The 27,845-nt window shown below is 51.8% G+C and overlaps 1 protein-coding gene across 1 annotated transcript; it reads left to right on the top strand.

Annotated features, from left to right (window-relative positions):
- The first annotated feature begins 723 nt into the window (after positions 1 to 723).
- Suds3 (SDS3 homolog, SIN3A corepressor complex component) lies at positions 724 to 27,620 on the top strand. The gene is made up of 13 exons (XM_052755160.1): positions 724 to 954; positions 2,771 to 2,840; positions 5,624 to 5,679; positions 7,276 to 7,347; positions 9,212 to 9,231; positions 10,531 to 10,687; positions 16,033 to 16,128; positions 17,134 to 17,195; positions 17,360 to 17,381; positions 18,217 to 18,322; positions 24,026 to 24,110; positions 26,065 to 26,150; positions 26,240 to 27,620. Exons 1-13 carry the CDS (start codon positions 813 to 815, stop codon positions 26,262 to 26,264), a joined length of 999 nt encoding a protein of 332 aa, XP_052611120.1. The 5' UTR covers positions 724 to 812; the 3' UTR covers positions 26,265 to 27,620.
- Positions 27,621 to 27,845: the final 225 nt, after the last annotated feature.

The following is a 27,845-nucleotide window of genomic DNA, read 5'->3' as shown; positions in this document are numbered from 1 at the left end:
CTCTCTCTCTCTCCTCTTGCTCTCTCTTTTTCTTTTCCTTTTTTGAATGGAGAATGATAGCTCTTTGATCATTTGTCAAATCAGGAAAATAGCTTACCCAGTAAATCTATTCAAAAGAAAGCACTGGAAAAGCCTGTTCACTTGACTCAGGGACAGAATGGCAGCAACTCGCCTTTAATTCTTAAGCCCCCATTACGGCAGGGGCGGAAGCGGACTCCCCATTTTCTGTGTCACATACACTCTTGGCTGTCCAGGCTTCCACACCCACCAAGGGATTGGTTCATGTCGTTCACCTGCTTGACTCAGAGACCATGCCACCTCTCCATGGCTTAGAAAAGCCTCCGCCCATCAGGTCGCGTCCATCCACACTTTAGTTTTGACTCCGGGCGCCGCCTGGCGGCCATTTCCGGAAGTGTCCTCCCAACTTTGGGGTCCTGACCGCAGGCGGGGCCGCCCACGGATATGCCCGACTCCAGCGACGACACCGGCCTTCGCCCCTCCCCCGCGGCCGGCCGATCGAGCAGTCTTAAGACAGCGATGAAGGCGCTGCTGTGTGAGAGAACGTGGATCCCGGCGTCTCACCCACTGCCTCCAGGATGGCGGGATCAGGCCGTCACCGGGCAGCCTACGACCCGGAAGTGGCCGGCCGCCCGAGGCCCCCGTTGCCCAGCGCGGGCGCCGGGGGCGGAGCTCGGCACCGAGGGAGACCGGGTGGCCGCGGCTCCGGCTCCGCGAGGTGGGGGCCGTCCGGGGCGCAGCCAGGCGGCCGCGAGCTCCGCGGGACACGTTCCGCCGCGGCCCGAGGCGGCGACATGAGCGCCGCGGGGTTGCTGGCTCCGGCGCCCGCCCCGGCTGCAGCGCCGCCCGCCCCGGAGTACTACCCGGAGGACGACGAGGAGCTGGAGAGCGCCGAGGACGACGAGCGCAGCTGCCGGGGTCGCGAGTCCGACGAAGGTGAGTCCCCGGCCGGGATCGGGGTCCGGGGGGCTCTGGGGCAGGGGTTAGAGGTCGCCAGAGGTCTTCAGAGCCAGGGGTGGTCCCTTTGAGATTGTCCCTCCCCGCTCAGTGTCTCAGATCCTCTCTGGGTGCCAGGGGAGAAAGTCATCCCTGGGAGTGCACTTGGGTCGGAGTGATGCCCAGCTTCTCTCCTCAAAATGCTTAACCCCCCTAGCTGCACTTGGGGACCTGGAATCTGCCAGGTGTAAGTATTCATTTGGCGGGCACCTACCCTAGCTTTGTGACCCCCTCCCCAGCCCCTTGTTTACCCACCTGCTGCGGAGTAGTATGGAGTCCTCACTTCCTGGGTAGGTGGGAGGGTTAAATGAAATCCGCTTTGCCGCTGTGAAAGTAGACGCAAGGGGAGGTCGGGATTTGTTTTGAGTCCCGAGTATTTTGCGTTATTGCTTCCCAGAGCTTCACTTCTCAATCTGGACCTTGTTTACTCCTGTGGCTATAGTGTGAGGGACGCCCAGAGAGATTGAGGAAGGAGCTAGCTAGGTGGAGAGGTGCGGAGGGGTTATGGGGGAGGCCTTTGTATGAGTGGCGTGTAGTACGAAGTCGGCATAAAGTCGGGCTGTAAAAAGCAAAAGCTACTTCGCTGTCTGCAAGGAGGATCGTCTTACTCATCTTTAGTCTCTCTAGTGCCTAGGGACGTAGCTGACTGGCTCTAGACAGGAGCTCTGTGAAAGTCCCTTTCAAAAAAAAAAAAAATGGGCAGCGTATGCAGAGCAGAAAGTTGAAGGAACTGATTGCATTTGGCTTAACTATGTTAAAAGGCAAGGCTTAACCGGGGATTTTGCCTTGTGAAACGCTGCATTGCTTTTAATGACCACGAGGGGGAGCAGTGAAGACAAAATTGATCCCCTTCCTCTTCAATGTAAGGGCTATTGGATTCAGCTATTTGCTTAAAACCAGTTTAAATTGTTATTATTTATATATATCGGGCCTAGAGAAATGGCTCAGCCGTTTAGAGAGTTTACTGATTTTTCAGAGGATCCAGGTTTTGATGGCTCACGACTGCCTATAACTCCAGCTCCGGGGAATTAGTACTTCCTGACCTCTGACCTCTGTGGATACCAGGCAGGCAAGTGGTGCGCTCACATGCAGACAAAGTACTCATACACATAAAATGAAATAAATATAATTGAACATATTTTTAATTAATTAAATTTTGTTTATGTGTATGTCTGTGTCTGAGTTTATGTGCACCACATATGTACAGGTGCCCCTTGAAACCAGAAGAGGGTGCCAGATCCCCTGGAACTGGAGTTACCAGACATTATAAACCATCTGATGTGGGGGTTGGGGAACCAGTCCCATTATCCTCTGCAAAGAACAGCTTTCTTAACTATACTGAGCCATGTCTCAGTATATATAGTTCAGTGATTAGAACTGAATTTGTTGTGAGGATGGTTTCCTTCTTATTGTATATATCTAATGCGTGGTGGGATGAGCTTGTGCACGCTCAGAGCCTGTCTTGAACTGTGCACATTGTTGCTATGTGGCCTGCCCATCCAGTGTGACGTCTTCTCTGATTGTACATCATATAAAAGCAGATTTTCAGCATAAACCCAAGATGGAAAAGGCATTGATTGGCATTTTCTTTTTTGCTTTAACCACATGTAATATAATTACTTTTGCTAGTAGGTTCACGCAGGCCCACGTTGGGTAGGAATTTATTATTCTCCCAGATGCCCATTAATTATGCTGTCTTGGTGCCAGTTCTGTGGCTTTTGATCTCAGCCGTCACTTCTCCCCTCATCTCATGCAGACACTGAGGACGCCAGCGAGACAGACCTGGCGAAGCACGATGAGGAAGACTACGTGGAGATGAAGGAACAGTGAGTCAGGCTTTGTGCCTTTTTCTCTGGAGTACAGGGTCAGCTAGGTCATTCTAGAGACTCTGATTTTGACCTTAGTGCTCGCAAAGCTCGAATGTTCCTGTCATTTCCCCCTCTGGGCACATCTAAGAGTCTTCCTGTTACAAGGTTCTGCACGTAGGTTCAAAAGAGCCGTGAGGGAAATGGTGGGGTGGGGGTGATGAAGCTGTCATTGATGTGAAAACTGGTGCCCAGAGAAATAGGTGTCTTGCAGGCCCCCAGCCTCTGTCCCGTATTGTCGGCAATACACTAGGTGTCCTGAGTATGCTCAGAATTCAGGGAGGCTGGGATTGGCGCAGGCGTCCGAGCCCTTCCTGCCACACTGCTCTGTTTGCACTCACACATCCTCACCTAAGCCCTCCCTTGTCTTCCATAGTCACATCTGCCCAGAGAGGCTAAAGCGCTGTTTGTTTTTTGGGTGGAGTCAGGGAAATAGTTTTGAGACCAGGCTAGCCTCCAGCTCACCGAGTGCTGGGGTTAACGTGTGCATCGCCACACCTGGCCTTGCTTTTTTTTTTTTTTCTTTTAAAGAAAAACACACCACCAACCACCACCAAGAAACGAAAACCAGAGTTTTGACAGGTTGCCACACCAGTCTTAAACTTTTGGCTTCCAGCTTTCCTCCTGCGTCAGCCTGCCTATGAGTGCATGCCACTGTACTGCCCAGCCTTTATCTGTGCCCAGATGGGTGCCAGGGTAGGACGAGTTAGAGAGAGGCCATCCCTCGAGGGTGAGCTGGAAATCATTTTGTCACCCAAGGATGCTTGAACTCATCACAATCCTCCTGCTTCATACTCCTGAGTGCTGGATTACAGATTATGAGGCACCACACCCAGCTTTCAGGAAATGGTGATTGCTCTATTTTGAACCCAACTGGATCTGTTTTGAGGCCCCATTGGATCTATTTTGAGGCCCCATGGGATCTGTTTTGAGAACCTATTGGATCTATTTTGAACCCTTCAGCTCCTATAGGGAAGGTGGTCCATGTTTCTTCCCCCCTAGAGTCTCCTTTCAAATGTGTGGCCATCTCTGGAATCTGTCATTTTCAAGCTTTTGAACCCAAAGGAGCACCTCAGCCAGGTGTGGCTGATGCTGGCACAAGGTTACATGAATAATTCACGAGTGTGTTCTCAGTTACACCCCGGAACTCTGCCTGGCCTTTCTACTTTGCCAACTTTTGACTGGTGGATTCTGGCCTGTTTGAAGTGCATTGTGACAAGGGATCCCATGCCGGCCCCGCCCCCTTCCTTTATCATTCTGCAAGCATTCCATTTCCAAGAGGACTCAGGGCAGGAATTGGCTGCTCCCTCTATGTGGTGGAGCTTGGTGCCCTGGGTTCCACAGACTTCTCAGACACTGTCTGGGCAGCTGCTGCTCTCTTGTCCTTGTCATGTTTCAGAAACAGTGTGTGTGTGGTTTTTGGTGTTTTTTTAAAGATCAATTTCTTTTTTGAGTATGAGTGTTTTTCCTGCATGTTCTGTGTACCACATTTGCAGTGCCCGCGGAGGCCAGAAGAGGGCGTTGGATCTCCTGAAACTGGAGTTTCAGACCTCTGTCAGCTGCCACACAGGGGCAGGCCTGAACCTAGAGCAGCCAGTGTATCTCTCCAGCCCACCTCAGCAGCAGTTTTAGAGATGAGCTTTTGACTGGCCAGACCTCCTTCATGCTTACTAAGCTAGACAGCCATTGTGATGAAAACTGAATGCTCTCAGTCATGAGGAACATGAACTGCAAGAGGGTTGGTCATGAAAGAGGGGTTGGGGTGGGGCTCACAGGCCTCTCACTGTCCCGAAAAGATGTGTGTTGCATCTATCAGCCTTTCTGAGGAGTGAAAAGGTCTTGTGGGAGGGTCTTCTCTTAGGCCTTTGCTATTGCTGAGAAATTGGGAGTGTTTTCCCTGGAGAAGCAAAAGATTTGACCTGGATGTGATATGCCCGGAGTTCACAGCTCAGACAGACTTGCTGGCGTGCGTGGTTGCCCATAAGCCCTCTGTGAGAGCTGAGAAGAACAGCTTGCATTGCTCCATGTTTTCTGGGCCCTCGTCCTGCATTTTAACTTGTGAGCCTGAGTTAGCATTGTGTTTCAGATCCTGAAAATGTAGGGCCTTTAAAGTGACATAGGAGTTGTGGACTTGGTGGTGCTCACACACAGTGCTGGCTGTAGAGGAGGTATGCTGAGGGCGTCTCCTTATCCCTCCATCCAGGATCCTTTTGGAAATGACATTTTATGTGTTCATTTTGTGCCTTGATGGGTTACCCCCCGCTGTGCTGTGCCAGTCAGAGGACAACTAGCAGGAGTGGGTTCTCTCCTTTACTGTGTTGGTCCCAGGGGTGGAGCTCAGGCCATCAGGCTTGGTGGCAAGTGTTCTAACCCTCTGAGCCATCCCCTCAGTCCCTTTTACCACTTATAATTTAATCGTAGGGTTGTGCAGGCACGGTTGATACAGAAGTTATGGTTAACCTCCTTTCTTCTGCGTCTTAAATCCAAGAGAGCAGCACATCCTCCCGATCTTTGCGGTGAGCTCTTATAGACACGTATTAGTGCCACCGTTCTCACTTTGCACACTCCTTCACGGGATCGTACACGCTGTGCTTCAGGAGTGCAGGGGCGAGTCTCCTTTCCCTCGAACCTCTTCAGCCAGACTCCCCTTCTCCGCCCGAAGAGCACTGATGGCGTCCCCAGCATAGCCTGGTCCTGCCTCACTGTGCCGAGGGAGCTCGAGCGGCACTCTTCCTCTCTTCCAGGATGTATCAGGACAAGCTGGCATCTCTGAAGCGGCAGCTGCAGCAGTTACAGGAAGGTAGGTGGGAGACTGCCCTGCGCCTCCACAGCACCCTGGGCTGCGAGGCCTTCAAGTCTTCAGTTTACGTCTGTCTGGGAGCCTGAGTGAGGGTTGAGTCTGGCTGTGTTAGCCATCTGACACACGTTTTGCTGTCTCTTACCAGAAAAGTGAGTTTCTGACTTTTGTATTTCACTGTTTTCAGTATGGAACAAATTCTTGAACTGAAGTTTCCCTTGCGTCCTCGGGGCACAGATTGGAGACCACCATGTCTAAGATAGACTTTGTTTTTTTGAAAGGATGTTGTGGGTCAGCAAGATGGCTCAGTGAGTAAAGGAGCTTGCCACCAAGCCTTATGACATGACATTGATGCCCACAGTTCACATGGTGGGAGGCGAGATCTCCAAGAGACGCCCTCTGACTTCCAGATAGACACACACAGGCACACAAACAGAAAACCATTTTTAAGCAAGAGGGACATTGTTATTAAAGGAGTCAAGTTTTCCTTCTTCCCAAGCTGAGTCCACACTTTACCGTGCTGCTCTCTTTTCTTGGTAAATTATAAGTGGCCATGTCTTGAAAGTACGGTGGCCGTTAAAGGCTTGGCAGCCTGGCTGAGAGCCGGCTCCTCAAGTTCTGCGACAAACTTGCAACCCAGTGTCACTGCTCTCTAAGGAATGTGACTTTGGGGCATGTCCCGTCTCTTGCTTCATCTACAAAGTGAAGAAAGAAGGGCCCGGAGCAGAGTGCTGACCATAGTGTGAAGCAGGCAGGTTAGCTGCGGTCTCTGTGGCACACTGAAGTCTGTCAGGGCGACTGCTTCCTCCTGGGCTCCTCCTTGCCGGAAGGTTGCTCCTGGGCCCTGGTCCTTTGCCAGGTACTGTACCAACAAGGGCTTCCTACAGATGGAGGCTCGTGACAGCTGCCTTGGGGCGAGATGAACAGGCAGAGGTCTCACGGTTGGTACCCTGCACCGTCTGACTGCCACGGGCCATGTGACTAAGTCTCATTGAATTGATTGAAATTAGTGATCTAGTCGGGCGGTGGTGGCGCACGCCTTTAATCCCAGCACTCGGGAGGCAGAGCCAGGCTGATCTCTGTGAGTTCAAGGCCAGCCTGGGCTACCAAGTGAGTTCCAGGACAGGCTCCAAAGCTACAGAGAAACCCTGTCTTGAAAAACCAAAAAAAAAAAAAAAAGAAAAAAATAAATTAGTGATCTGGTTCCTCGGTTGTATTGATCGAGTTTCAGCACTGAAGTAGCCCCTCATGGCTACTGGCCACTGTATTGGACATTGCGAAGGTAGAGTTTTCCACCATTACAGAAAGGTCTCCTGGATGAGCCTTCTCCGGGAGAGTGGGGCCCATTGTCTTAGACTGTAGGATCCCGTGATCAGTGTCACCTGGGTGTCTGTGCCCTTCTACTCACCTGCACTCTTCCCCTTACCCCCCGGGAGGGGGTTCCGATGGGGGGGCTCCATGTGGTCTCTGGTACTGTCTGCTGTGTGCCTCTTCTCTGGTACGGCTCTCTGGGCCTGCTCTGGATGCTAGAAAGTGACTTAGAGACAGGTGCAGAGCCGGCTGGTTTTCTGAGTCTCTGCTTTGTGAATGCCCCATCAGGTACGTTACAGGAATATCAGAAGAGGATGAAGAAGCTGGACCAGCAGTACAGAGAGAGGATCCGGAACGCAGGTAGGTGCCCCAGTGTGCACAGGGCACCTGCGTGCCTGCCTCCTGCTTGCTTGTCCATGCGCATAGAACACACCCGAATCTCGATGGGAGGGAATGTGAGGGACAGGTGTGCCCAGGCTGCAATTAGGTAAGGTTGTTCACCTACCCTCCAGGAGCTCAGTGTGTCAGGGCTGCCCCTGCGTGTGCTGCTCCTTGCTTGGTGTCCACTTGGTGGCTGTAACTCATCATGCCTGTGCTTGGCTTGGTTTCTTCTGTACCTGAGAGGAGGGGTGTGGTCTTGTGATGGTCTCCATGTGTTCAAGCACTTGCTGGCATGGAATGCTTTCGGTCTGCTCTACATAGCATTTGCTCAGGGTGTTGGAGCATCTGTGCCCATTAGTACTTTGAACAATGTGAAGTCACCATCATGTTGTCCATGGCTTCAGGAAACTCACCATTTCATTGGCCATGAATACCCGTCTACAGAAAATTAATGAATGATAAATGCTAAAGAACCATGCAACTGCCAGGTGGTGGTGGCTCACGCCTTTAATCCCAGCACTCGGGAGGCAGAGCCAGGCAGATCTCTGTGAGTTCGAGGCCAGCCTGGTCTACAGAGCAAGATCCAGGATGGGCACCAAAACTACACAGAGAAACTATGTCTCGAAAAACCAAAAAAAAAAAAAAAAGAGAGAGAGAGAACCATGCAGTAGGTTCCTGTGCCCACAGTTCCCTGGGCTGGAGTGACCCTGGCTTCTGGAATGAGTGGTTTGTTTGATCTCAGTGCTTTTCATCAGACAAAATGTCTGGACTCTTAGTCTGAGTTCTGGAAGTCTGAAAGCTCCATAGAGTATGTGAGTGCGCTTTTCACAGGGAAATGTGGTCTGTAGGATTTGAGGCTTGCCAAGGAGACCACGGAACCTATGACACCCAGAAGTTTCTGGTCCATCCATGGTCTTTGTGGACCAAATGTAGCCGTCTCATACTGACCCAGAAAAGATGGGAGTCACAGACTTGTTTCAAATGCTGGCTATATCGGAACTCATAGCCTCCCAGTGGAGGCTGCTGGGCTGTATTAGGGTCTCTAGAGGATCAGAACCGATAGAATGAGTCTCTGTGTACAAATGCGGTTTATTAGAGTGGCTCGTGGGCCGTGGTTCAGCTAGTCTAGCAGTGGCTGTCTCCCGATGGGAGGTCTGAGAAGCCAGCAGATGTTCGAGACTGGTTATCTCAGCCGGTCTTCAGTAGATGGTGGACTCCGGAAGATGTTGGCTGCAATGCCAGTGAGATCGAGGGCAAGAGGCAAAGAGGGCAAGCTTCCTTCTTCCACGTCCTTTCTATAGGCTGCCACCAAAAGATGTGGCCCAGATTAAGGGTGGATCTTCCCACTTCAATGATTTAAAAGACAATTTCTCCCAGGTGTACCCAGCCGCTTAGGTTTTAGTTAATTCTACATGTAGTCAAGTTGATAACCAAGAATAAATAGCCATCACATAGGTAAACAGTTATTTCTGTTTATAAATTGTTTTATATAATAGAACAATTTTGTCCGGCACACAGTAGGACTAAGGGAGTTTAGAGTAGGACTTGATGAATTTAGGTCTGTCAGGAAGGCCTCAGAGTTAAGTCCCAGCTGAGCCCAGACCCTTGTCCTCTGGAGGCTCTAGAGGGTCCTGCCCACTTTGAAAGCTTCCATGTGGCCTCTGCCTCCAAGGTGACTGTGTTGTGTCTCACTGGGCTGTCCTGGGTGGGTTTCAGTGGGAGGACAGCTTTGCATTTTGTCAGGCTGCTCAGGTAGAACTGCCGAGTCTCAGTGACACCTGACACTCTATCTAGAAGGTGGTGGCCGGCCGGGCGACTCTAACTGCGCTTTTCTCTCTTTCAGAACTCTTCCTCCAACTGGAAGTAAGTACTCAGGGGTCTCTTGGGTCTGCAGGCTCCTTCTGAGGCTGCGGTGCCCCTTGATCTTCGCCCTCCTCTGTCAGCAAGTATATGGTTTGGAAAGCTTCGCCACCCTCTGCTTGATGAGGGGATGCTCAGTGTCTGCTCAGACCTTCCATTCACTCAGGAGTCATCACGCAGGGTTGGGACATCACACCTCACTGTTTCTTGGTTTTGAATTTAAAATCTAATTTGTATATGTGTGTGTCAGTGAGTGACTACCACGTACGTGGGTGCCTCTGGAGGCCAGAAGAGGGTGCTGGATCTGCTGAAGCTGGAGTTACAGACAGTTGTGAACTACCCAACTCGGGTGCTGAGAACCAAACTCAGGTCCTTTGGAAGAGCAGCAAGCATCCTCGCTGCTACCCCACCTCTCCAGACCACAGCCTATCCGTTTGAAGTATCTCAGGACTGTTGCCTGGGATTTACTAGCCCCTCTCTCCCCCAGCCCAGTCTCTGAGCTAGCTCCACAGATCCATCTTACGCTGGGACTTCACTGGGTCTGGAGCAAGATGGAGTTAACATTTCCACTCATGTCACAGACAGCTTCGTGCTGTGGTGCTGAGACAGGGGCCTGGTTCTTGAGTGATAGGCTGCCCCTGGGGCTAGAGGGGGTATGGCAGGGTGCTCTTTGGTTTGTCAGAGTCACATTACCTGGAAGACACTTTTACTTAAATCAGTTCGGCACGCACAGTCGCAGCCAGGCAGAGCGTGTACTCCAGCCACACAGTCATCTCCCAGGACATTGGTGAGATTTCACAAGTAGGCTTTTAGGCAGTTTTTTATTTTATTAATAGCTTAATTTTGATGCGTGAGTACTTGAAGGTTCAGGCCCCTAATGAATGGTCTGTAGTTGGTTTTGTTCTTAGGGATCAAACATAATAGCATGCTGTCTGCTTCAGTATCATGTAATTAATTCTGAATGCAGAAACTTCATCTGGAATGGACTGTTTTTACTTGAAATCGTGTCCTTCCAAAAGGGACTGCTTGCTATCTTGAGAGACTCAAGTTCTGTTTTGGTGCTAAAGCCCCAGACTCATGACGGGGAGAAGAGGGGCCGGGTAGCAGCGTAGTGCCTTGGAGTAAGCACTGTAACATGACTGGGTTTGGGGCACCTCCTGGGATTGTCCCCAAGACCCCTGGTCCCACAGGTCAGTGTGGGTGAACTGAGGTCTCAGGCTTTCTCTGCTTCTGAGGTCAGAGCCGGTGGCGGGCTGGCACCGGTGGCCGCGCCACCCCAGCCCACATCTTCATTTTGATCAGACCGAACAGGTGGAAAGGAACTATATTAAGGAGAAGAAGGCGGCAGTGAAGGAGTTTGAAGACAAGAAGGTGGAGCTGAAGGAGAACCTCATCGCCGAGCTCGAAGAGAAGAAGAAGATGATAGAGAATGAGAAGCTCACCATGGAGCTGACAGGAGGTACGGAAGGAAGCCCTGGGCCTGGGGGCTGCCTGGTCACTCCCCTGCCTCATACCTCCATGACAGGGTGTGGTCTGGAGAGCAGGCTTCCTGACCAAGTCAGCATTTCACTTCTACCCCAAACCAGCTGGGGATTTGGTCAGGCTGCTTAGCTTCCCCCTGTAGAGGGTCAGATGCCACCTCATCTCACGACTGTGCCTCTGGGTATCTGCACATGACAGGCAGGCCTTCCTGTCACGGTGTCAGCTGCCGTTTGTGTCTCTACATTTCCAAGTTTCTTAGCAGGTCCACTTGGAGGGTGCTGTAATTACACCAATGAGAAAAAGGGCATTGGCCTCTGACAGTGTGAGGAAGGCGGCTTTGTGCTCGTCCGTGTGTTGTAGCTCTTCCCTCAGGCAGTGCTGTGAGGCTGGAGCCGGCTGGTTCCTTCAGGGAGGTGAAGTTAGTGGTCTCCTGAGCGGCTAGAGCAGATTTTGAGACTAGGTCCTCCCTAGCCAGCCGGGATTGAGTTATCACCAGGGAACTAAGCCAGTTACAGACAGGTTTCAGGGGAAGCTGTGGGTGACTCCCGTTGCCATCTGCAGACTGGTGAATCACAGGAGATGGAAGAGTTGGCAAGAGGCAGCCATGTTAGAACTTGGCAGGGACGTGGTTGCAAGGCAGCATTGAGTTTGCCACATGGCTGCATAGGTGGTGTGCTCTTCAGGGGCTCTGGGATAGCCCATTTTAACAGAGCTCTGTAGGACATGCTGCTTTTCATGGAAATCTTGGAGCTGACTTTGAATCAGGAAGTAGGCGGTTACAGCCTGCGTGCCCCTCTGTCTCTGTGCTGTGAAGCAGCTTGGCCATCCCATCGACACAGACCGAGTCCCCTCCACAGGTCCCCAGTGACAGTGAGGAGTGTCATGTCGGGCTGGAATAGAGGAATGTGACTTGTCAGAGGCAGGGAGCTCTTGGAGGGCACGAGTGTGGCTCTGAAACATGAGGTGGGTGCTGGAGGAGCGCCTTGACGTGCTGCTTACCCTGACACAGTGCTGTTTCCGTCAGGCCGCAGCGTGGTGCCACCCTGTCAGGTGGCGTGTTTGTGACCCACGTGCCATTCTCCTGATGGTGGTTGTGACTGGCATTGACGCTTCATTGCCCTCTACCAGAGCCCCCAGCTGTTTGGGAGGCTCCATTTGGCTAGTGGGAAATCCCGTCTGTCCGTTTATGGCTGCTCCGCTCCATCTGCAGGGAAGGACGCGCTCACCTTACCTAGGCTTTGGTGTCCTAGTTACTGACAGGCAGCAGGCACTGCTCAGGCGCTTTTATAGCCAGCTTCTCAACTGAGACGGGAGGAGAAGAGACAAATAAAGCCCGGGAAATCATTTGTAATGCAATAAAGCAGATAGCAGACGCATTTAGCGCTGTCTGAGGGCATAACGGTCCTGACGTCCTTCCTCAGGCCATTCTGTACCTCGGTGTGGAGAGCACTGCCAAGGTACTGATGGAGGGCGGGAGGGAAGGCATCGAAGCTGGAAGGATAGTGGGCCTTCCACAGATGGTGCTGCCGTGGTGTTGGATGGAAGGCTGATTTCTTTCTAGTCCACTGACTTGCTTTACCTCTGAGGATTGATGCCTAGAACCACTGCTTCAGCTCCATCCAGAGAGGAGAGGTCTTAAAATTGCCTTTTTGGCTTCAACCTGGATCTCTCTCTTAAAAAGTAGATGAGAGGTTGGTGAGAGACCGTGAGAAGCAGGTGTTTCAGGCCACCTGCTCTGTCTCAGCATGAGTCACCTAGGAACCGGGATCCCTGGGAGTAGCAGGAGGTACTCTGCATCCTCAGCCACCTGGGGACACCAGGGGCTGATTGCACATGCAGCGTTGTGCTGTGGAAGCTGCAGCAGACCAGCTGCCTGCTGCAGATGCAGGTCACCTGGGGGCTGCTGAGGGCCTGGAGCTAGGGGCTTTCTCACTCCCAGGGCCTGCCCGTGTGCTGTTGGGCCACTCACTAGGAGGGAGGTTGTAGGCAGAGGACGCTGAATGGGATGCTTTCATGAGGTCAGGGTTATAAGTAACCCGGATAAACAAGGAGATCCGCATGCCCTTTTAAACAGGGGCCTTACCATTTTTTCCCAAGATTTACTTGTGCGTGTGTATGTGCGCTTGCATGTCACGCCACATGTCTGCAGTTGCCTACAGAGCCTGGAGGGAGGGCACCAGATGCTTTGGAGTTGGAATTGCGGCCAGCTGTGAGTTGACCAACATGGGGCTGGAAACTGAACCCAGGTCGCCTGCAGGAACAGGCGCTCCTAACCACTGAGCCACCTCTCCAGCCCAGGCTTGATAATTTTTTTTTTTAAAGATTTATTTATTTGATGTACATTGGGGTTTTGCCTGCAGGTATGTCTGTATGAGAGTGTCAGGTCCCCTGGAACTGGAGTTACAGACATGTGGGTGCTAGGAATTGAACCTGGGTCCTTTGGAAGAGTAGTCAGTGCTCTTAACGGCTGAGCCATCTCTCCAGCCCCAGATCATTTTTAATTTGCCTTTCTTTTCATTAGTCAGCTGTTCTGTTGCCGCTTGGCTTTTTGATGTTTTTCCAGACACTTGCTCACTCAGGTGTCTTCTAGCCCTCAAGCCCTTGTTGGAAACCACGCATGATCTCAATAAAAGCTGTAGATTTGATGTAGGAATCCTGGCTTTGTAGCTGGTGCTGTGAGTAATCATAATGTCAAGGTAGAAGTCTGTTGCTGCCTGTGAGGCCTGGATTGCACCTCTGTAGGCCCACATGCTGGGAATAGCCCCATTCAGTCACAGGCCTCTTCCTGTGGGGAATTGTCTTACCTGGTGAAGGGGGATGGAATGTCTGGAGGGTTGGCTGGCACACGGCAGATACCTGGCAGCCTTGTTTAGTTGCACAGTTTCGCTTGATTTGGGTGTCATTTCCAGGTTTGTAAATGGTGGGACTGACTCAGAAATACAGCCACTTGCCTCAAGTCCCCAAGCAAGCTAGCTGGTGCTTAAGCCGCAGTCTCTCTGACTTAAAGCCTGCTCTCCTAATTGCATTAGCCCGACTCCTTCCGCACCACCGAGTCAGGAGAGTCAGGCTGCTGGCTGGGCTGTCCTGGCGGAGTTTGTATTTGGATAGCTCCCAGATGACTGAGCTGCCACACCTTAGGGGTTTAAGGTGAGGTAAAGATGTGACAGGCTCGTTTTACTGTGGTTGTGTGAGACAGCACCTAGTCATCCAGGGAAAGGGGGCTTCAGAAGTCGGGGCAAGGGCTGAAGTGTAGGAAGCTATGTGCAGAGACAAGGTGACCTGACCTGGTGGGTGGGCTCCATCTAAACGTCAGCCCCTTATCCTGGGCAGTGCTGGTCTCTTCGTTCCCACCATGGTCAGGCTTCCAGACACCTGGGGTTGATTCTCAGTGCCTTGCTCTCCTCTCCACTGCGGTCCCTCCTGCAGCAGTGGCTTGTGACAGGGTAGGAGCCTCGGGAGGTGGAGGTGGCTGGGCCTCCCGCCGGTGGCCCCGTGTTGACTCCCTGTCTGCCGCAAGCCTCAACTGGAGTGTCTGTTTCAAATGTTTGCGGCTACTTTCTTCCCAATAGCTAGACAAGTTGTGATTTTTTTTTTCATCTGAAGAACCTGTGTTCTACCACCGGGTTACATCCCTCACCAACTGAGCCTTCTCACCGGCCTTATGTATCATTTCCCATGGTGAAAACATTAAAAAAAAACTTAGGTTCTGCTGACTGTTTTGAAACACTCAATATTCTGTAGTTAACTATAGTCAGTACTGTGCAGTAGGACCCCAGAACTCATTCCCCTTATCAAGCTGGAACTTCATAGTGACCCCCCTCCTCCTTCTCGGCTCCCTCCTTCCCTCCCCCCGTCCCCTCTCTCCCAGCCTCTGCTCAGCCAGTCTTTCTGCCCCTGCTTCTTTGCGGTTGGCTCGCTCCCTTGACTCCACTTGGGAGGAAGACTGCTTTATGGCTAAAGTATGTCGAAGGGAAGCTTGAGCTGCAGCTGGGGGTGGGGCCGGAAGTGAGAGCGCAGCCAGGGAGCTCAGAACCAAGGCAGTGACTGTGCCTAGCAGTGCTAAGGGCAGGAGGCCCTCTAGGGAGGTAGGTGCTCGAGACTCTCCCTAGCACCCACCATGTCTTCCGTGGTCTCTGCTTGTGGTTCCCGTGTCCAGCAGGTTTCCTGGCGAGTGGATTGGAAGGACTAGACTATTAAAGGCAGGTGGGAGATGGTTTAGAGAGGCCTGTGGCCTGTCCAGTGGGATGCAGGTGGTGTGCCCCCCCCCCCCCCCCAGAAGCCAGGGAGCCTTCTAATAGGAGGCAGTTGGATTAGGTCTTTGGAGCGCCACACATGACTGAGGCATGCTGACCTGTTTAGGTGTCGTCTCTGGTGTTGTCCTACTCCATAGTCTGGGCTTCAGTTCTGGGAGTTTGATTTTTTTTTAACATTTTTAATGATTTATTTATTTTTATTATTTGCATTGGTGTTTTGCCTGCATGCATATCTGTGTGAGGGTATCAGATGCCCTGGAACTGGAGTTATACAGACAGTTGTGAGCTGCCATGTGGGTGCTGGGAATTAAACCCTGGTTCTCTGGAAGAGCAGCCAGTGCTCTTAACTGCCGAGCCATCTCTCCAGCCCCGGGGGGTTGGATTTTCTGTGGTGCCCATGTTGAGCTCTCTTGGGCTCACTGGCCAAACTCACAGGAAGCTGATGTTGAAGCCCTTGAGTAGTAGCAGCTCTTGCTGCTGTGAGAAACAGAACTGTGGGCAGATTTAGACTCTGGTGGCCTGGCTGCTACTGGGGGAGGAGAGATTTCCCTGTGTGGAGTCGATCCACTGCGGCCTCATCCAGAGAAGGTCCAGTAGGAGAGTTGGTCCTATTCCCTGTCTTCACCTCAGGTGGCACCAAGGGTTAGGAAAGAAGGAAGTTGGGAGTTTAAGTGAAGACCTCATATAAAAACCTTGGCTGCGGTCAGTGGCCCCATGAGCTTCAGCACCCAACCGCTGGGGGAGCAGCAGAGATGCGGCACCTGCTCATCCTGAGCTCCTTCCAGTCCCGTAGCCTACGACTGTGGGTTCTCAGCCGCAGGGAAAGGAGGAGGAGTCCCCTAGGGTTTGAGGATGCCGGAGGAAGGCTGCATTAGCTCTAATGCTGGGGTCTTGGGCTGGAGTATACCTAACTCAGCTGGGCATCTGGCTGGGGCTGTGTGTAGACAAAGCATGCCCAGTCACACAGCTGTGGTGGGGTGGCCCTGGGACAGACACTCCTATACTACAGGGACTCCAGCTGGCTTCAGGGGCACTTGGATAGAGTCACCCATTTCCATTCTTGCCACAGATTCTATGGAAGTGAAACCCATCATGACCAGAAAATTGCGGAGGCGACCAAATGACCCTGTCCCCATTCCGGACAAGAGGAGAAAACCGGCTCCCGATATCCATTTGCGCTAAGCTTGAATCCCATCAAATCCTTTGTTTACCCACTCAATAGCATACACAGGGCCATCATCCCACAAAATAGCAGTAATACGGGATGGAAAGCATATGGGAAGTAGTTACCCACAGCTCGGGTTGCCATTTTCCACTGGAGTCTTCAATTATTGCTTTTTGTGGGAGAAAATGATTATGTGGAGAGATACTCTGTTGGAAAAAGCCTTGTTTTAACACTCCTTTTTAGGTAGGGGCAACTTACAATGAGATGTGTAAAGTAAGGACAGACTGCCTGTTGTGGTCCCAGTTACCCACCGCTGCACTAGTGGACTGCGGACTGTTGTGGTCTACCCAGTTATCTGTGCTACACTAGTGGGTTGTGGACTGCCGTGGTCTACCCAGTTATCCGCACTACACTAGTGGGCTGCAGACCACCGTGGTTTACCAGGTATCTGTCTCCACACTAGTGGGTTGCATACTGCTGTGGGCTACCAGTTATCTGCCTCTACACTAGTGGCTTATGGACTGTGCCAAAAGTAGGTAAGCTGTTCATAGAAAGAAGCTGTATGGGCCAGCATAGAGCAGCTAGTTTTCCAGAGTGGGTCTATACTTATGTGCCCCCAGCAGAGGGCGTACTCCAGGCCCCTTCACCTTCACAGCGCGATTTAAGTCACTGTGAGACTAGACTTCCCTTGTATGTCTGGAAGCCTTCCAGTTTGGAGCAGCAGTGTTTCCTAAACTGAGGTAAATTGTCCCCTACTCCCTGTGTTTCACCGCTGCCGACATCTAAACGGCTTCCCTTCAGAGCAGTTTGTATGGTGGGGGAGTGCTGAGTTCTCCTCTGTGCCTGGTGACCACAATATCTAGCCTGAGTCAACTTTTTAAAGGGCAAGCTCTTACCGCATTTACTTAGCCTGGGCCTCGCCAGTCCCAAAGCGCCAGGAGCGTTGGGTGCCTCTGTCTCCTCGGAAGCCGTGCGTTTCCAGCATGTTCCCTTAACTCTCCACACCTCAGCTCAACTACCTGTTAACGGACGAGCAGATCATGGAGGATCTGAGGACGCTGAACAAGGTACAGTTGGATACTTTGGATGTATCTGGAAGCTCACACTTGACGTAACTTCCTGTGTCACTTTGTTCCCTGTCACCTGCTAAGTCACCACGACATCTCTGACACTTGAAGTTGCTTCTAAAACGATTTTCTCTGAGACTTTTTTGTTGTTATTCTTCCTACAGCTTAAGTCACCCAAGAGACCAGGTGAGTGCTTGATGACATTGCCAGTCTTTGTGTCCTGTCAGTGGGAAAGCGTGTGGGATTTTCAAGAGTCAGTTGCTCATTATGTGCCTGCGAGAAGTCATGAAAGGCAACAGGAATCATAAACGTGCCTCTCCCATGCTGTTTTTAAGGCCCACTGTGTTATTTCGTCTTTTCCTTAGGATTTATTATAAAGGAGACATTTGATTGGCTGTTGATGGTTCCCCTCTATGTAGGTGTCAGGCATTAAGTTCAGTTCTGAACTTGAAGCCATTGGACTATTCAGTGTTTTGGCTTTCCAGAGCTCAGCCCCCGGCATTACCAGTCCAGTGATGGTCTGGTCCTGGTGAGGCCCTCAGGCTGCTCCTAGCCCTCATTAGTAGATGGGACATGGGCCCTTGAGACATTAAAGAATTTTTGATTGAGCTCTGCTGATTTGGTATCCACACTAAGTCTAGGATCATTGTGGTGATCGTCTGGCAATGAAGGGCCACCAGATTGCGGATGCTTATGCAATCAACACCAGTGACCTCCTGTGAATAGCCAGTGGCCCCTGTGAATAGCCAGTGGTCCCCTGTGAATAGCCAGTGGTCCCCTGTGAATAGCAGTGGCCCCCTAGGAATAACCGGTTGCCTGTGAATAGCCAATGGCCCCCGGGAATAGCCGCTGTTCCAACCCAGGCAGCACAGCGACTTCCTCTAAATAGAACTGAAGGACTTGCTGGTCAGGATTGTTGCCGCGCTCTGGTGGTATCTGTTACTGCGTGTCATTGTTGGGCCCCAGGCTCAGGCCCAGGTTCACTGTCTGCTCGTCATCTTAGTGTCTCTGATTCCTCCAGCTTCCCCGTCCTCTCCTGAACACTTGCCGGCCACACCTGCAGAGTCTCCAGCCCAGAGGTTTGAGGCTCGGATAGAAGATGGTAAACTGTACTATGACAAAAGATGGTAAGTTAGGAGGGCGTGGAGTGCGGGCCCTTCCTTCATAGCGGTCTCAGAAGAGCCGCTTGGAGGGTTGGGGTCACGCGGGCTGCTCTGTCTCAGGATTTTCTCAACTCAGCTTTTCATGTACTTGTTTAATTTCTTTTGCTGGTGCTGAGGCTCAAACCCACATGATTTAGAGTCTTCAGTGATATTCCACTGGAGGACTGTGAGTGGCCAGCTGGTGGATGCCTCCATGAGGTCACTGAGAGCAATGTTCCCCCAAGTGTGCCCTGTGGATGCCAACCCCCTTCCTGCCCAATGTTGTTATCTCCATGCTAGAGTTTACAAGCTGTCCCTGTAGCCATGACGGGTGTGTGTCTGCTCTGCCCCTCTTCTGTGTGCTCCGGGTAGTAGGAGAAAACATTTTGTGATCTAACCAGGTTAGGGGAGGGTCCTGCTGCCTGAGGACTCCCTTCTCAAAACTGCAGCTTTCTCACACGTTAGTTGCTTTTTATCTGATGGCTCTTCTCTTTTCTTGGACGTTATTCCAGCTTTCAAGTGTTCCAGGCTGTGCCATCGGGAAGTCACATCCTGAAACAGGGCTAGTGTAGGGGACGGCTGTTGGAAGCACCCAGATTGCCTGTGACTTTCACTGGAAACAGTAGAAAGGAGCTGGAGAAGCTCCTACATTTATTTATTAATGCACCAAACACTGGTTAGACGTCCTAGGTATTCAGTTGCTGTTAATTCTGCCGTCTTCTCAACGGTCTCTGAGTTCTTCTGTTCTGTGTTGCTATGCAGTGTTTCAGTGCAGGCAGGCGCCATGGGTAGACACGGTACACCCTGACTTCCTATTGGCTGTATGGCGGAGGTGTGGGTCACTAGAGGGCTTCTGTCACAACCGATTATAGTGGTCTGTGATAATTTTTGTTTCAGTGTTTTTATTTGGCCAAAAGTTGACAAATGAGAGTGATAGTGTGATCTTGTGACTTCACGTTAGTCACACTTGGGGTTGTTGACCTCACTATCCGTGGTGGTCCCAGGACATCATCATACTCAGTTCTCTGCATAAAACTGTAGTGTGCACATAAAAACTCATCCTGGGGCTGGCCAGGGGGCTAAGCAGGTCAGAGGCCTGTGCCAGCCTAGCGACCTAGGTTTCGTCCCTGAAGCCCACACTGGAAGGTGAGAACCAACTCCTAAAGTGTCCTCTGACCTCCCCATGTGAACCTTGGTTTATTCTCTCTCAAACAGAATTTAAGAACTATATCGACTACAATACAAATGTTGTATAGATATGCCATGTTGTTTAATGGTCAGGTTCCCGGCAACAATGTCACTTTGACATGCGGGGCTCATTTACCAAGGCTCATGCTAATGTGGACCCCTACCGTGGGCCGTGGAACCTTGCATGCAGAGGAGATCCAGCGCCTGTTCCAGTGCCTGTCAGCCAGCTGCAGTGACTCCTGACCCTCACAGGGGGCTCCCCTCAGGCCGCCTTCCAGAAGGTCTAGAACAGTGTGCCGCCACTAGGTGGCAGCACCAGGGGCAAAGTGAGGTAAAAAAATGTTTGTAATAACGAAAACCAAATAACCTTTAAAGATCAGGCCCGCAGGTGAGGACGGCCTTTGGGAGTGAGGAGATTTATGGCTGATGTTCTACAGATCTGTGAGTCTTGCAGCCAGTGTGGTATTTCAGAGTGTGTTCATTTTGTAACTGTGGCCTCCTCGCTCCTCTCTGGATTGGATTCTGAGACTATGAGATGTGTCTTGAGGAGGAAAATGTAGTAAAATAGTTTTCTTTTTAAAAGAGGGACCCACAGCGGCTGGTGCCCGGTACTCTTAGCCCAGGAGTCTAGTTTGAACTGTCAACTTCTAGCCATCTTCCTTATATCATAGAACAAGTCCCCAGACCAGTCTATCGAACATGCCCCTTTTTGCTGAATTTCGAAGTTGTTTATTGTGTTGTTAAACACATTTCAGAATGTCATTTTCTTTCTGGGTTTAGTGCTGTTCCTCTTTGGTTTCCACAGTCAGAGCTCCCGTCGAGGCTCTGGCGACTGGGTCTACCTTGTCCAGTGCCTGTCCTTATTGCACTGGACTTATTGGGGTGTCCCACCTTGAGGGCTCACCTCTTAGAATCAGCCTGTTACCTCCATCCAGGTGTTCTCCTTTTGTTCCTTTGTCTCTGAAAGCTGCGTTTGCTGTTCTTCCTTCTTCTGCAGACATGGCCCTGACTGAGAGGGCTGAGTCCTCGTGTCCCTTCCAGAGCTGGGCTACTTTCTGCAAAGCATGTTTCCTGGGGGCTTCAGTGACATCAGCAGTACAGTGCTGAGGCGGACGCCCTCTTGGCATGGCCCAGCTGCGTTGGTCCCCTGCTTTCGTGTCCTTTAGCCCATGCTGTGAGTTTGCCTTAGGTTTTGATTTAAACTAACGACCCCTCACAGAAGACACTCTGAAAAGAGCCGAGGTTTTTAAATAGCTTGCTGAAGACACTGCAGGGTATGCACACTTTTTCTCTCTCCCCCTCTTCCCTCTCCCCCCTCCCTCTACTCCCTTCTATAACCGCCCCCCCCCCCCCGCTCCACCACACACACATATACTTTAAATCTGGAGCCGCTAATGTGGCCAGAGATGAGTTACTCCTTGCTGAGGAGATTGAACCCTCTAGCTGTCAGCTGACCCCGGGTCCTAAAGGATCTGTTTCCGGCCCCTGGGGCCTCTGGAGCTGTGATGTGGGTCGGGTTTCGGGAAATGTTCATTTTCTTATGTTACTCCTAGGACTCCCTGTAGTACACAGTGCTCTCCCCACTCCACGTCCCTCCTACGGAGCGACCAGGAAGTAAGCGTCCAGGTTTGCTGGGCCAGCGTCGAGGCCCAGAGGCGTGCGGGGAGTGTTCTGTTCGGCAGCTGACCTACCGCTTGTGCAGTGGGTTAAGGGGAGGTGCGTTTTCACCACGGTTCTCGTCTGTAGTCTGAGTCCTCCGACTCGGAGGGTCAGTGTGTATTAACGTGGTCCTGAATCTGCTGCTCTTATCTCTAAGAACACGTAATTTCTGAGGACTTAGTTTTGAAGAATTTCATAGAATTCAAAGAATTTAATCAGTTTGATATCCAGGGTGACAGTTCCCCAAGACCACTGGGGTGTGTGAGGAACCCCCTGGAGACTGAGGGCCAGTTGTTTTGGAAACCTGGCCAACTGGGCTGTGGAGCAGCCAAGGGCTGTGGAGGACACTGTGGCCCCCACTGTGTGGTAGGAGACCAGAGGTGCTGCTGGCCAGGTGGCCGCCTTTATCCTGATGTCTAGAGCAAAGTCCATCTCCTGAGGACTGTTGGGGTGTCCTCCAGAGGCAGCCATTTCAACAGACCTCGTGGTTCTGTTGTCTCCGTCTTGTTTTCTCCAGTAGCGTGGCTCCTGAGGGAGTTGTACCTTCCTTCCTGCATAAAGACATGTGCTTATTGAGCAGAGGAGACTCACGGTTGGGAAAGTGTGAACATGAGGACCTGCGTTTGATCCCCAGCACCCATGTGGGCGCGATGGCACATGCCCCTTTCATTGTGGTGCTGGGGCGGAGCGACAAGGATTCCTGGGGTTATGTGACGGCCCGTCCAGCAGAATCGGAGAGTTCCAGGTTTAGTTCTCACCCTGTCTCAAAGAAACAAGGTAGAAAATGATCGAGGACACCCAGTGTTGACCTCTGACCTCCACAGGTACATGTGCACATACACATACGCCCATGCACACTCACATGCACACGTACACACCTGTTTATTGTAGTGAAGTAAAAGCTGTGCAATAAAAATAATAACAATTTATATTTTATAGGTTGTATTTAATGGAAGTTTGCCCCAATTTTTCTTTGTGTATATAATACACATGTAATGAACATGTTTTATTACCCACACTATACCATAGTAGACATTGTGTTTCCACTCAGCTCCATAGTGAGTGCTCTTCCAGGCTAGTGATACGTGTGCATTCCCTTGTGACCTTTGTTATTGAAGTACTGGAAAGGAGAATTAGAACGTCTGGCCATCTGTGCTCCGTTTCATGTTTCTAGCGCCATAATGACTAGTCCCCTTAGAACCTCCTTGGGTCCCAGCCTCCCTCTTCCGAAGGCCGTCATTGACTAGGAGCGCTGACTCCCTGCTGCAGAGACTCCAAGGGAAGTGTGGGTTGCCGTGAATGGTTGGTGCCCTCGTGCTGTCGCTGTGTGCTGTGGACCTTGGGATAGCCCCGTGCAGCATAGTGAGGCTTCTCTGGCCAGCGGCCGCAGCATAAAAGCTTGGATCTCAGCCAGTCTCCTGCTGCAGTTGTTTACGGTGCACACCCTTGCAGAGTTCTTCTCAAGGCGGTCATTGACTCGGGGGCCTGCAGAGTGCATGGAGCCTGGGCTGGAGCCAGCTCCTGCGTGCAGCCTGTATCTGGGCGGTAGTTCTTTCATCGGCCCCATGAAATGGGGCTGCTTCTTTCCCCAAAGACACACCAGCAAGATGCAGCGCCCTGCCTGGGGTCGTGCTTTGCAGCGGTTCATGGAGCCCGAGGATCTCTGCCAGATTTGTGTAGCCAGCATGAGCCAAAGGTTACGCTCCTGGCCGACCTGGGGCTGGCCAGCCAGTTGTGCTTTCGTCCCTTTGTCCCACTGGGCCTGTGGCCTGGCCCCCTCCTTGTCCTTGGTCCTGTGCTGAGCTGGAGTAACTTGGACATTCCGCTACCCTGCAGGGCAGAGAGTCTGTGGTGGGAAGAATGAGGATCCCTGACGTGATGCTTCCGTTCACAGCCTTCCCAGCAGTCCCGGCCAGCGTTGGCCAAGGCAGGAGTCCTTAGCTGCTGCTCGTGTTGGGACCTTCAACTGTGCCTAGTGCTTCCTGTTTGCCACCGTAGGGTTTAAATGTCCTTCTTGATGATGTCGTAATTGGACAAGCAGAAAGCCAGTCACCAGACCCCTGTGTTTGTTGGAGTGGCCAGCCTTCTGCAGTGCTGGGGGGAGGCCAGAAAGTGCAACAGTTTTGTAACTCTTTGAACTTGGTCATATAGTCCCAATAATGAAGCAGTTATAACTGGGCATGCTTAGGCCTATAATCCAGCTACTTTGGGAGGTTGAGTCAGGAGGATTGCATTTTCAAGACCAGCTTTAGGCACTTAGTGAGACTATGTTTCAAAATAAAAAAACAAGGTGGGCTGGGGTCATGGCTCCATTGTAGAACACTTGTCTAGGGAGTCAGCTCCGTGGTGGAGCACTTGCCTGGGATTCATCTCCGTGGTGGAGCACTTGTCTAGGGATTCAGCTCTTGGTGGAACACTTGTCTAGGGATTCAGCTCCTGGTGGAGCACTTGCCTAAGCGATTCAGCTCTTGGTGGAGCACTTGTCTAAGGGATTCAGCTCCTGGTGGAGCACTTGCTTAGGGAGTCAGCTCTGTGGTGGAGCACTTGCCTAGGTTACAGTAGGTCCTGGGTTCAGCCTTCAGTAACCCTGAGAGAAGGCAGATTCCAGGCTCTCCAACCTTCCCCGGAGCCTTTTGTTTCCCTTCACAGGGGCTAAGGTAAGCTTTGGATCCGCAGGATTGGAAGCTTCCAGTCTCCAGGTGGAAGTGTGTCTGCCTTCTAAGCCCACGCTCTTCCTTGCTGACATGTTCCTGAGATTCCTGGAGTAACGGTTTCTGTCGCTGTGCTGTTTTGTTTTCTTGCCCCACTCCTGATTGTGTGCTTGTGTCCTGTTCTTGGCAGGTACCACAAGAGCCAAGCCATCTACCTAGAGTCAAAGGACAACCAGAAACTGAGCTGTGTGATCAGCTCAGTGGGAGCCAATGAGGTAGGGGTCATATTTCTTCCCCCTGAGGAGAGCAGACTGTTCTGAGAAGTGTGGAAAGTTCGACAAACAGAAAGCCCCACCCTGAAAGCATTGTGGAGTCCTGTCTCTGGGGGTTTGGTCAGCACTGTCGGGGGAACTGTCCCCACACACAGTCATCCTTGGTCCCTTATGCCTGCCTGAACCAGTCCCTGCAGCTCCCTGTGCTGCGGGGCCCATGATGTGCTCCTGGCAGCTAATCAGAGCCCCTGAGCTGACGACATCAGGAGAGGGCAGAAGGCAGGATGCCCTGGTGCGGGTGCCCTGGCGTGGCTGTGCACTGACGGCCTCTGGAGAGGACTCATCTTGTTGCGGTGTTGATGTAGAACTTCTCTCCCACACACCAGCGGAGGCGATTCTCCTCTGAGGCTTAGTGGGGCGCTGGGCACAAGGCCTAGCACCCAGGAAGTGCTGGGTAAATGGGTGCTGGTGTGCCAGCCTGCAGTTCTCACTGTCCATCAGTCTGGCATGCCCCGCTGTGCCTCTGGACAGCCAACTGCTGGGCCTGCAGGGTTAGATCCCGACCCAAAGCTGCTCAGTGTGCTGCCCGAGGATGCGGGCACGCCCTGGCTCCCTCTGGCCCTTCATTAGGAAAGTGTCAGCCGCGTCTCACTTATGCTATTAGAAGTTTTAAAAAGTCTGAAACTTTAATAGCTGCCTTGGCCTGATCTTTTATCAGCCCACAAATGTCTGCAAAGAAATTGATTTGTCTGTGTCTCCCTCTGTTAGTGATTTGTGCCGGTGCACGGTAGGTAAATCTCATGAAACTGGATTATGGAATAACTTCAGCCTCTGGTATTCTCTCAGCCCTCTGAATCGAAAATGCCCTCCTCACATGTGACCGGTTTGCCAAATGATAGTTAGCCTGGAAGTTGGGGACAGCCTCAGAGAGAGGAATGCCATTCTTCCCTAGGCTGAGGTTTTGACTGTTGCTTCTAAGCCAGCGCCAGAATGGGGGTCGACCAGAAAGCCATGGCGCTCCCCAGCCAAGAGGCCTTTGATTGTATGGTGGGCTGCTCTGCAGAGCATGCAGGCCTCTCTAGGACCTAATGAAGACCATGACCTTTGTCACACATCTGTCAGAGTGTGCCAGTGAGGTCCAGTGAGCAAATGGTGATAGTGAAGTGTCTCTCAAAGGGGTGAAGCCTCAGGGCACCAGAGCTCTGCCTGGTGATGGAGGGGCAGCCTCAGTCCTCTGGGTGGTCCAGCTCAATTTTCAGATGCACTGCCACTTAACTCTGGAGCTGCTTGGCCTTTGTGGGCACGTTGGGCCGGCAGGCCAGAGGGTGGTGACGCGTGGCTCAACCTGGCTCAGCACCACGTGGGGTCGGTTTTCTGTTTAAGATGCTCTGGCAGGAGGCTCAGCTTCCCTCAGGTCTTTTAGCTTGTTTCAGTTTTAAGCTGCGCGTCTACTTCATCTTTCTGTCACTCAGTGATCACACGAGATGTGAAGCGTGACTGAGGAAACCTGGACCTGAAGCCTGATTTGGGAAGAACTCTGTCTGCAGAGGGCAGACTTTGGTCCAAACCTTGCTTCAGGCCGTTTAATTATCCAAGTCATGGAGAGCCAGTGAGAGGAAGAAGTGTGAGGCCAAGCACCCCATAGTACACCCCCACAGGGCTGCTGTGAGAGAAGCGCCTATACTACACCCCATAGGAGGGGCCAAGGAGCTGGTGAGGCAGGAGGACCAGCCTCAGCTCTTTAGCAATGGAGGACAAAGTGAGGGGGATTTCCTTGGGTTTGAAAAGCGGTTGCTCCTGAATGCATGCCTTTTGGGTGTTGAAAACGCAGTCACCAAGGCCAGAGTCCTGGTGACTAAGGCAGAAATGGAGCTGGCGCCATTTGAGGTGGTGGGGTGCTGGCTGAGGCTCCACAGCGGTCCCGTCTCACTGTCCCACCCCTCTCCTGTGCCCGCAGATCTGGGTGAGGAAGACCACAGACAGCACCAAGATGAGGATCTACCTGGGCCAGCTTCAGCGCGGGCTCTTCGTGATCCGCCGGCGGTCAGCGGCTTGACTTTCTACGCACTTCCTCTCCCCTTGATCCTTTTTCTGGAGTGGTTTTTATTTTTGTTTTGTTTTCTTCTTAATAGAAAATTCTTAACTTACCGGGACTAGCTACTTGGCCTGGGACATGGAGAGCGCTGTGGAGTCTTCCAAGGCACCCACACGGCCGGCCACCTCCATCTCTGTCGCTCTTCCTGCCTCGGCTGCTTCCAGAGTCAGTCGCCAGAGACTGACTGTCGGGAGTATTGGGGGTTTCCTCCACCTGCCTTTTAGTCCTTACTTTTTATTTGATTTGATTTTTTTTTGTTTTTTGTTTATACTTGGTCCTTTTTTTAAACCCTCCTTTGAGTTTGAAGGGGAGCTCCTTTTAATGAGTGTCTTGAGGTCTTTCTCCCATGAGGAGCAGTGAGTGTGTTTTCCCGTCTGGATCTGATTGGTGGATTGTGTGCCTGCTTCCCTCGTTAGGCCCGGAAGCGTGGGGCAGGAGAGCTCTCTTGGCTCTGCCTTCTCGGAGAAATAAAGGATGTGTAACATCTCATCTGCCTTGCACTTCTCGCCGGGCTGAGTGACCGGAGCTTCAGTCTTCACCCTGGAGACTGCAGCCAGTGGATGGGGCTGGGAGACGGGACGTGGTGCATTCCCAACACGCTGGAGAGCCCACTCTGAATGTTCTTGAGTGCACATGATTTATTTAGACATGCCTGTCCCTGTTCAGGGTGAAGAAGTGGTAATTTCAGAAATTTCCATTTGTAATTCCTCTCTCCGGCTCCCAGTGGCTGGAAGATCACATGCCCCACTGTGGTCTGGGGTGGCAAGGTGGGTGGCACAGTAACCAGTCTGGTGTGACAGGACCCCCCACAGACTCCAACCTCCCCTCAGTTTGCCCACATTGGTGACAGGGAGAGCTCTGTCATGCTGCGGCCACACCAACTCTGCTTTTTCTTGAGCACCCCCAGTGAAGCCACCTGTCATGGCGCTCCGTTCCTGCCTGGCCTCTTGAGTTGTGACTCACGGGGTGGGGCAGGGGATTCTCTGTGCTCCAGCTGCTACCATGCCATGTGTAAAGAAGAGGTTGGATCACCTGTCACCGTCTCTCTGGACTCCCAGTAGGCTGTCCACGGTTTAGAATCCCTCCCACCCCACCCCCGAAACAGGGTTTCTCTGTGTAGACCAGGCTGGTCTTGAGCTCAGAGATCCGCCTGCCTCTGCCTTCTGAGTTCTGGGATTAAAGGCGTGCACCACCACCACCCGGCTTTTAGAAGTCCTGACAAGTGATCTGTTTTGCTCTTAGCCCCTTGGACTCCGTTCATGTTGCCTCTTGATGATTCTAGCCACAGTAGTGGCTGTGACTCCGAGGAAAGACTTGTACAGACCTGTTGTTTTAATTTATATCCACTCTCTCTCATTGGAGTTTTTAAGAAACCATGATAAATGATGATGTTTATTAATTAAAAGTTGCCAAAAGTGGTCTGTTTCTTCTCTGCTCTCTACCTTCTACGCACTGTTACCACGGGTACTACAGTGATGCCCATTGTAAGAGTCTTCATAGTGAACCCAACTTGACTACCTTGTTCACCACAGTGAACCCCACTTTGTTACACGCTCACCACGGTGAACCCCACTTTGTTACATGCTCACCACAGTGAACCCCACTTTGTTACATGCTCACTGCAGTGAACCCAATTGTTACAT

The sequence above is a fragment of the Peromyscus californicus genome, unplaced genomic scaffold (assembly GCF_007827085.1).
Source record: "Peromyscus californicus insignis strain IS unplaced genomic scaffold, ASM782708v3 Scaffold_2__1_contigs__length_46816999, whole genome shotgun sequence".
Classification (NCBI taxonomy): Eukaryota; Metazoa; Chordata; class Mammalia; order Rodentia; family Cricetidae; genus Peromyscus; species Peromyscus californicus.
Note: the sequence above shows the minus strand (reverse complement) of the source record. Positions and strands in the feature narration are given on the sequence as shown.

Excerpts from the sequence above, each read along its gene's own strand:
- Suds3 (XM_052755160.1), top strand. The coding sequence starts at position 813 with ATGAGCGCCGCGGGGTTGCTGGCTCCGGCGCCCGCCCCGGCTGCAGCG. Across the intron at positions 5,680-7,275 it reads GCTGCAGCAGTTACAGGAAG|GTACGTTACAGGAATATCAG; the intron begins GTAGGTGGGAGA and ends ATGCCCCATCAG. Across the intron at positions 9,232-10,530 it reads AACTCTTCCTCCAACTGGAA|ACCGAACAGGTGGAAAGGAA; the intron begins GTAAGTACTCAG and ends CATTTTGATCAG.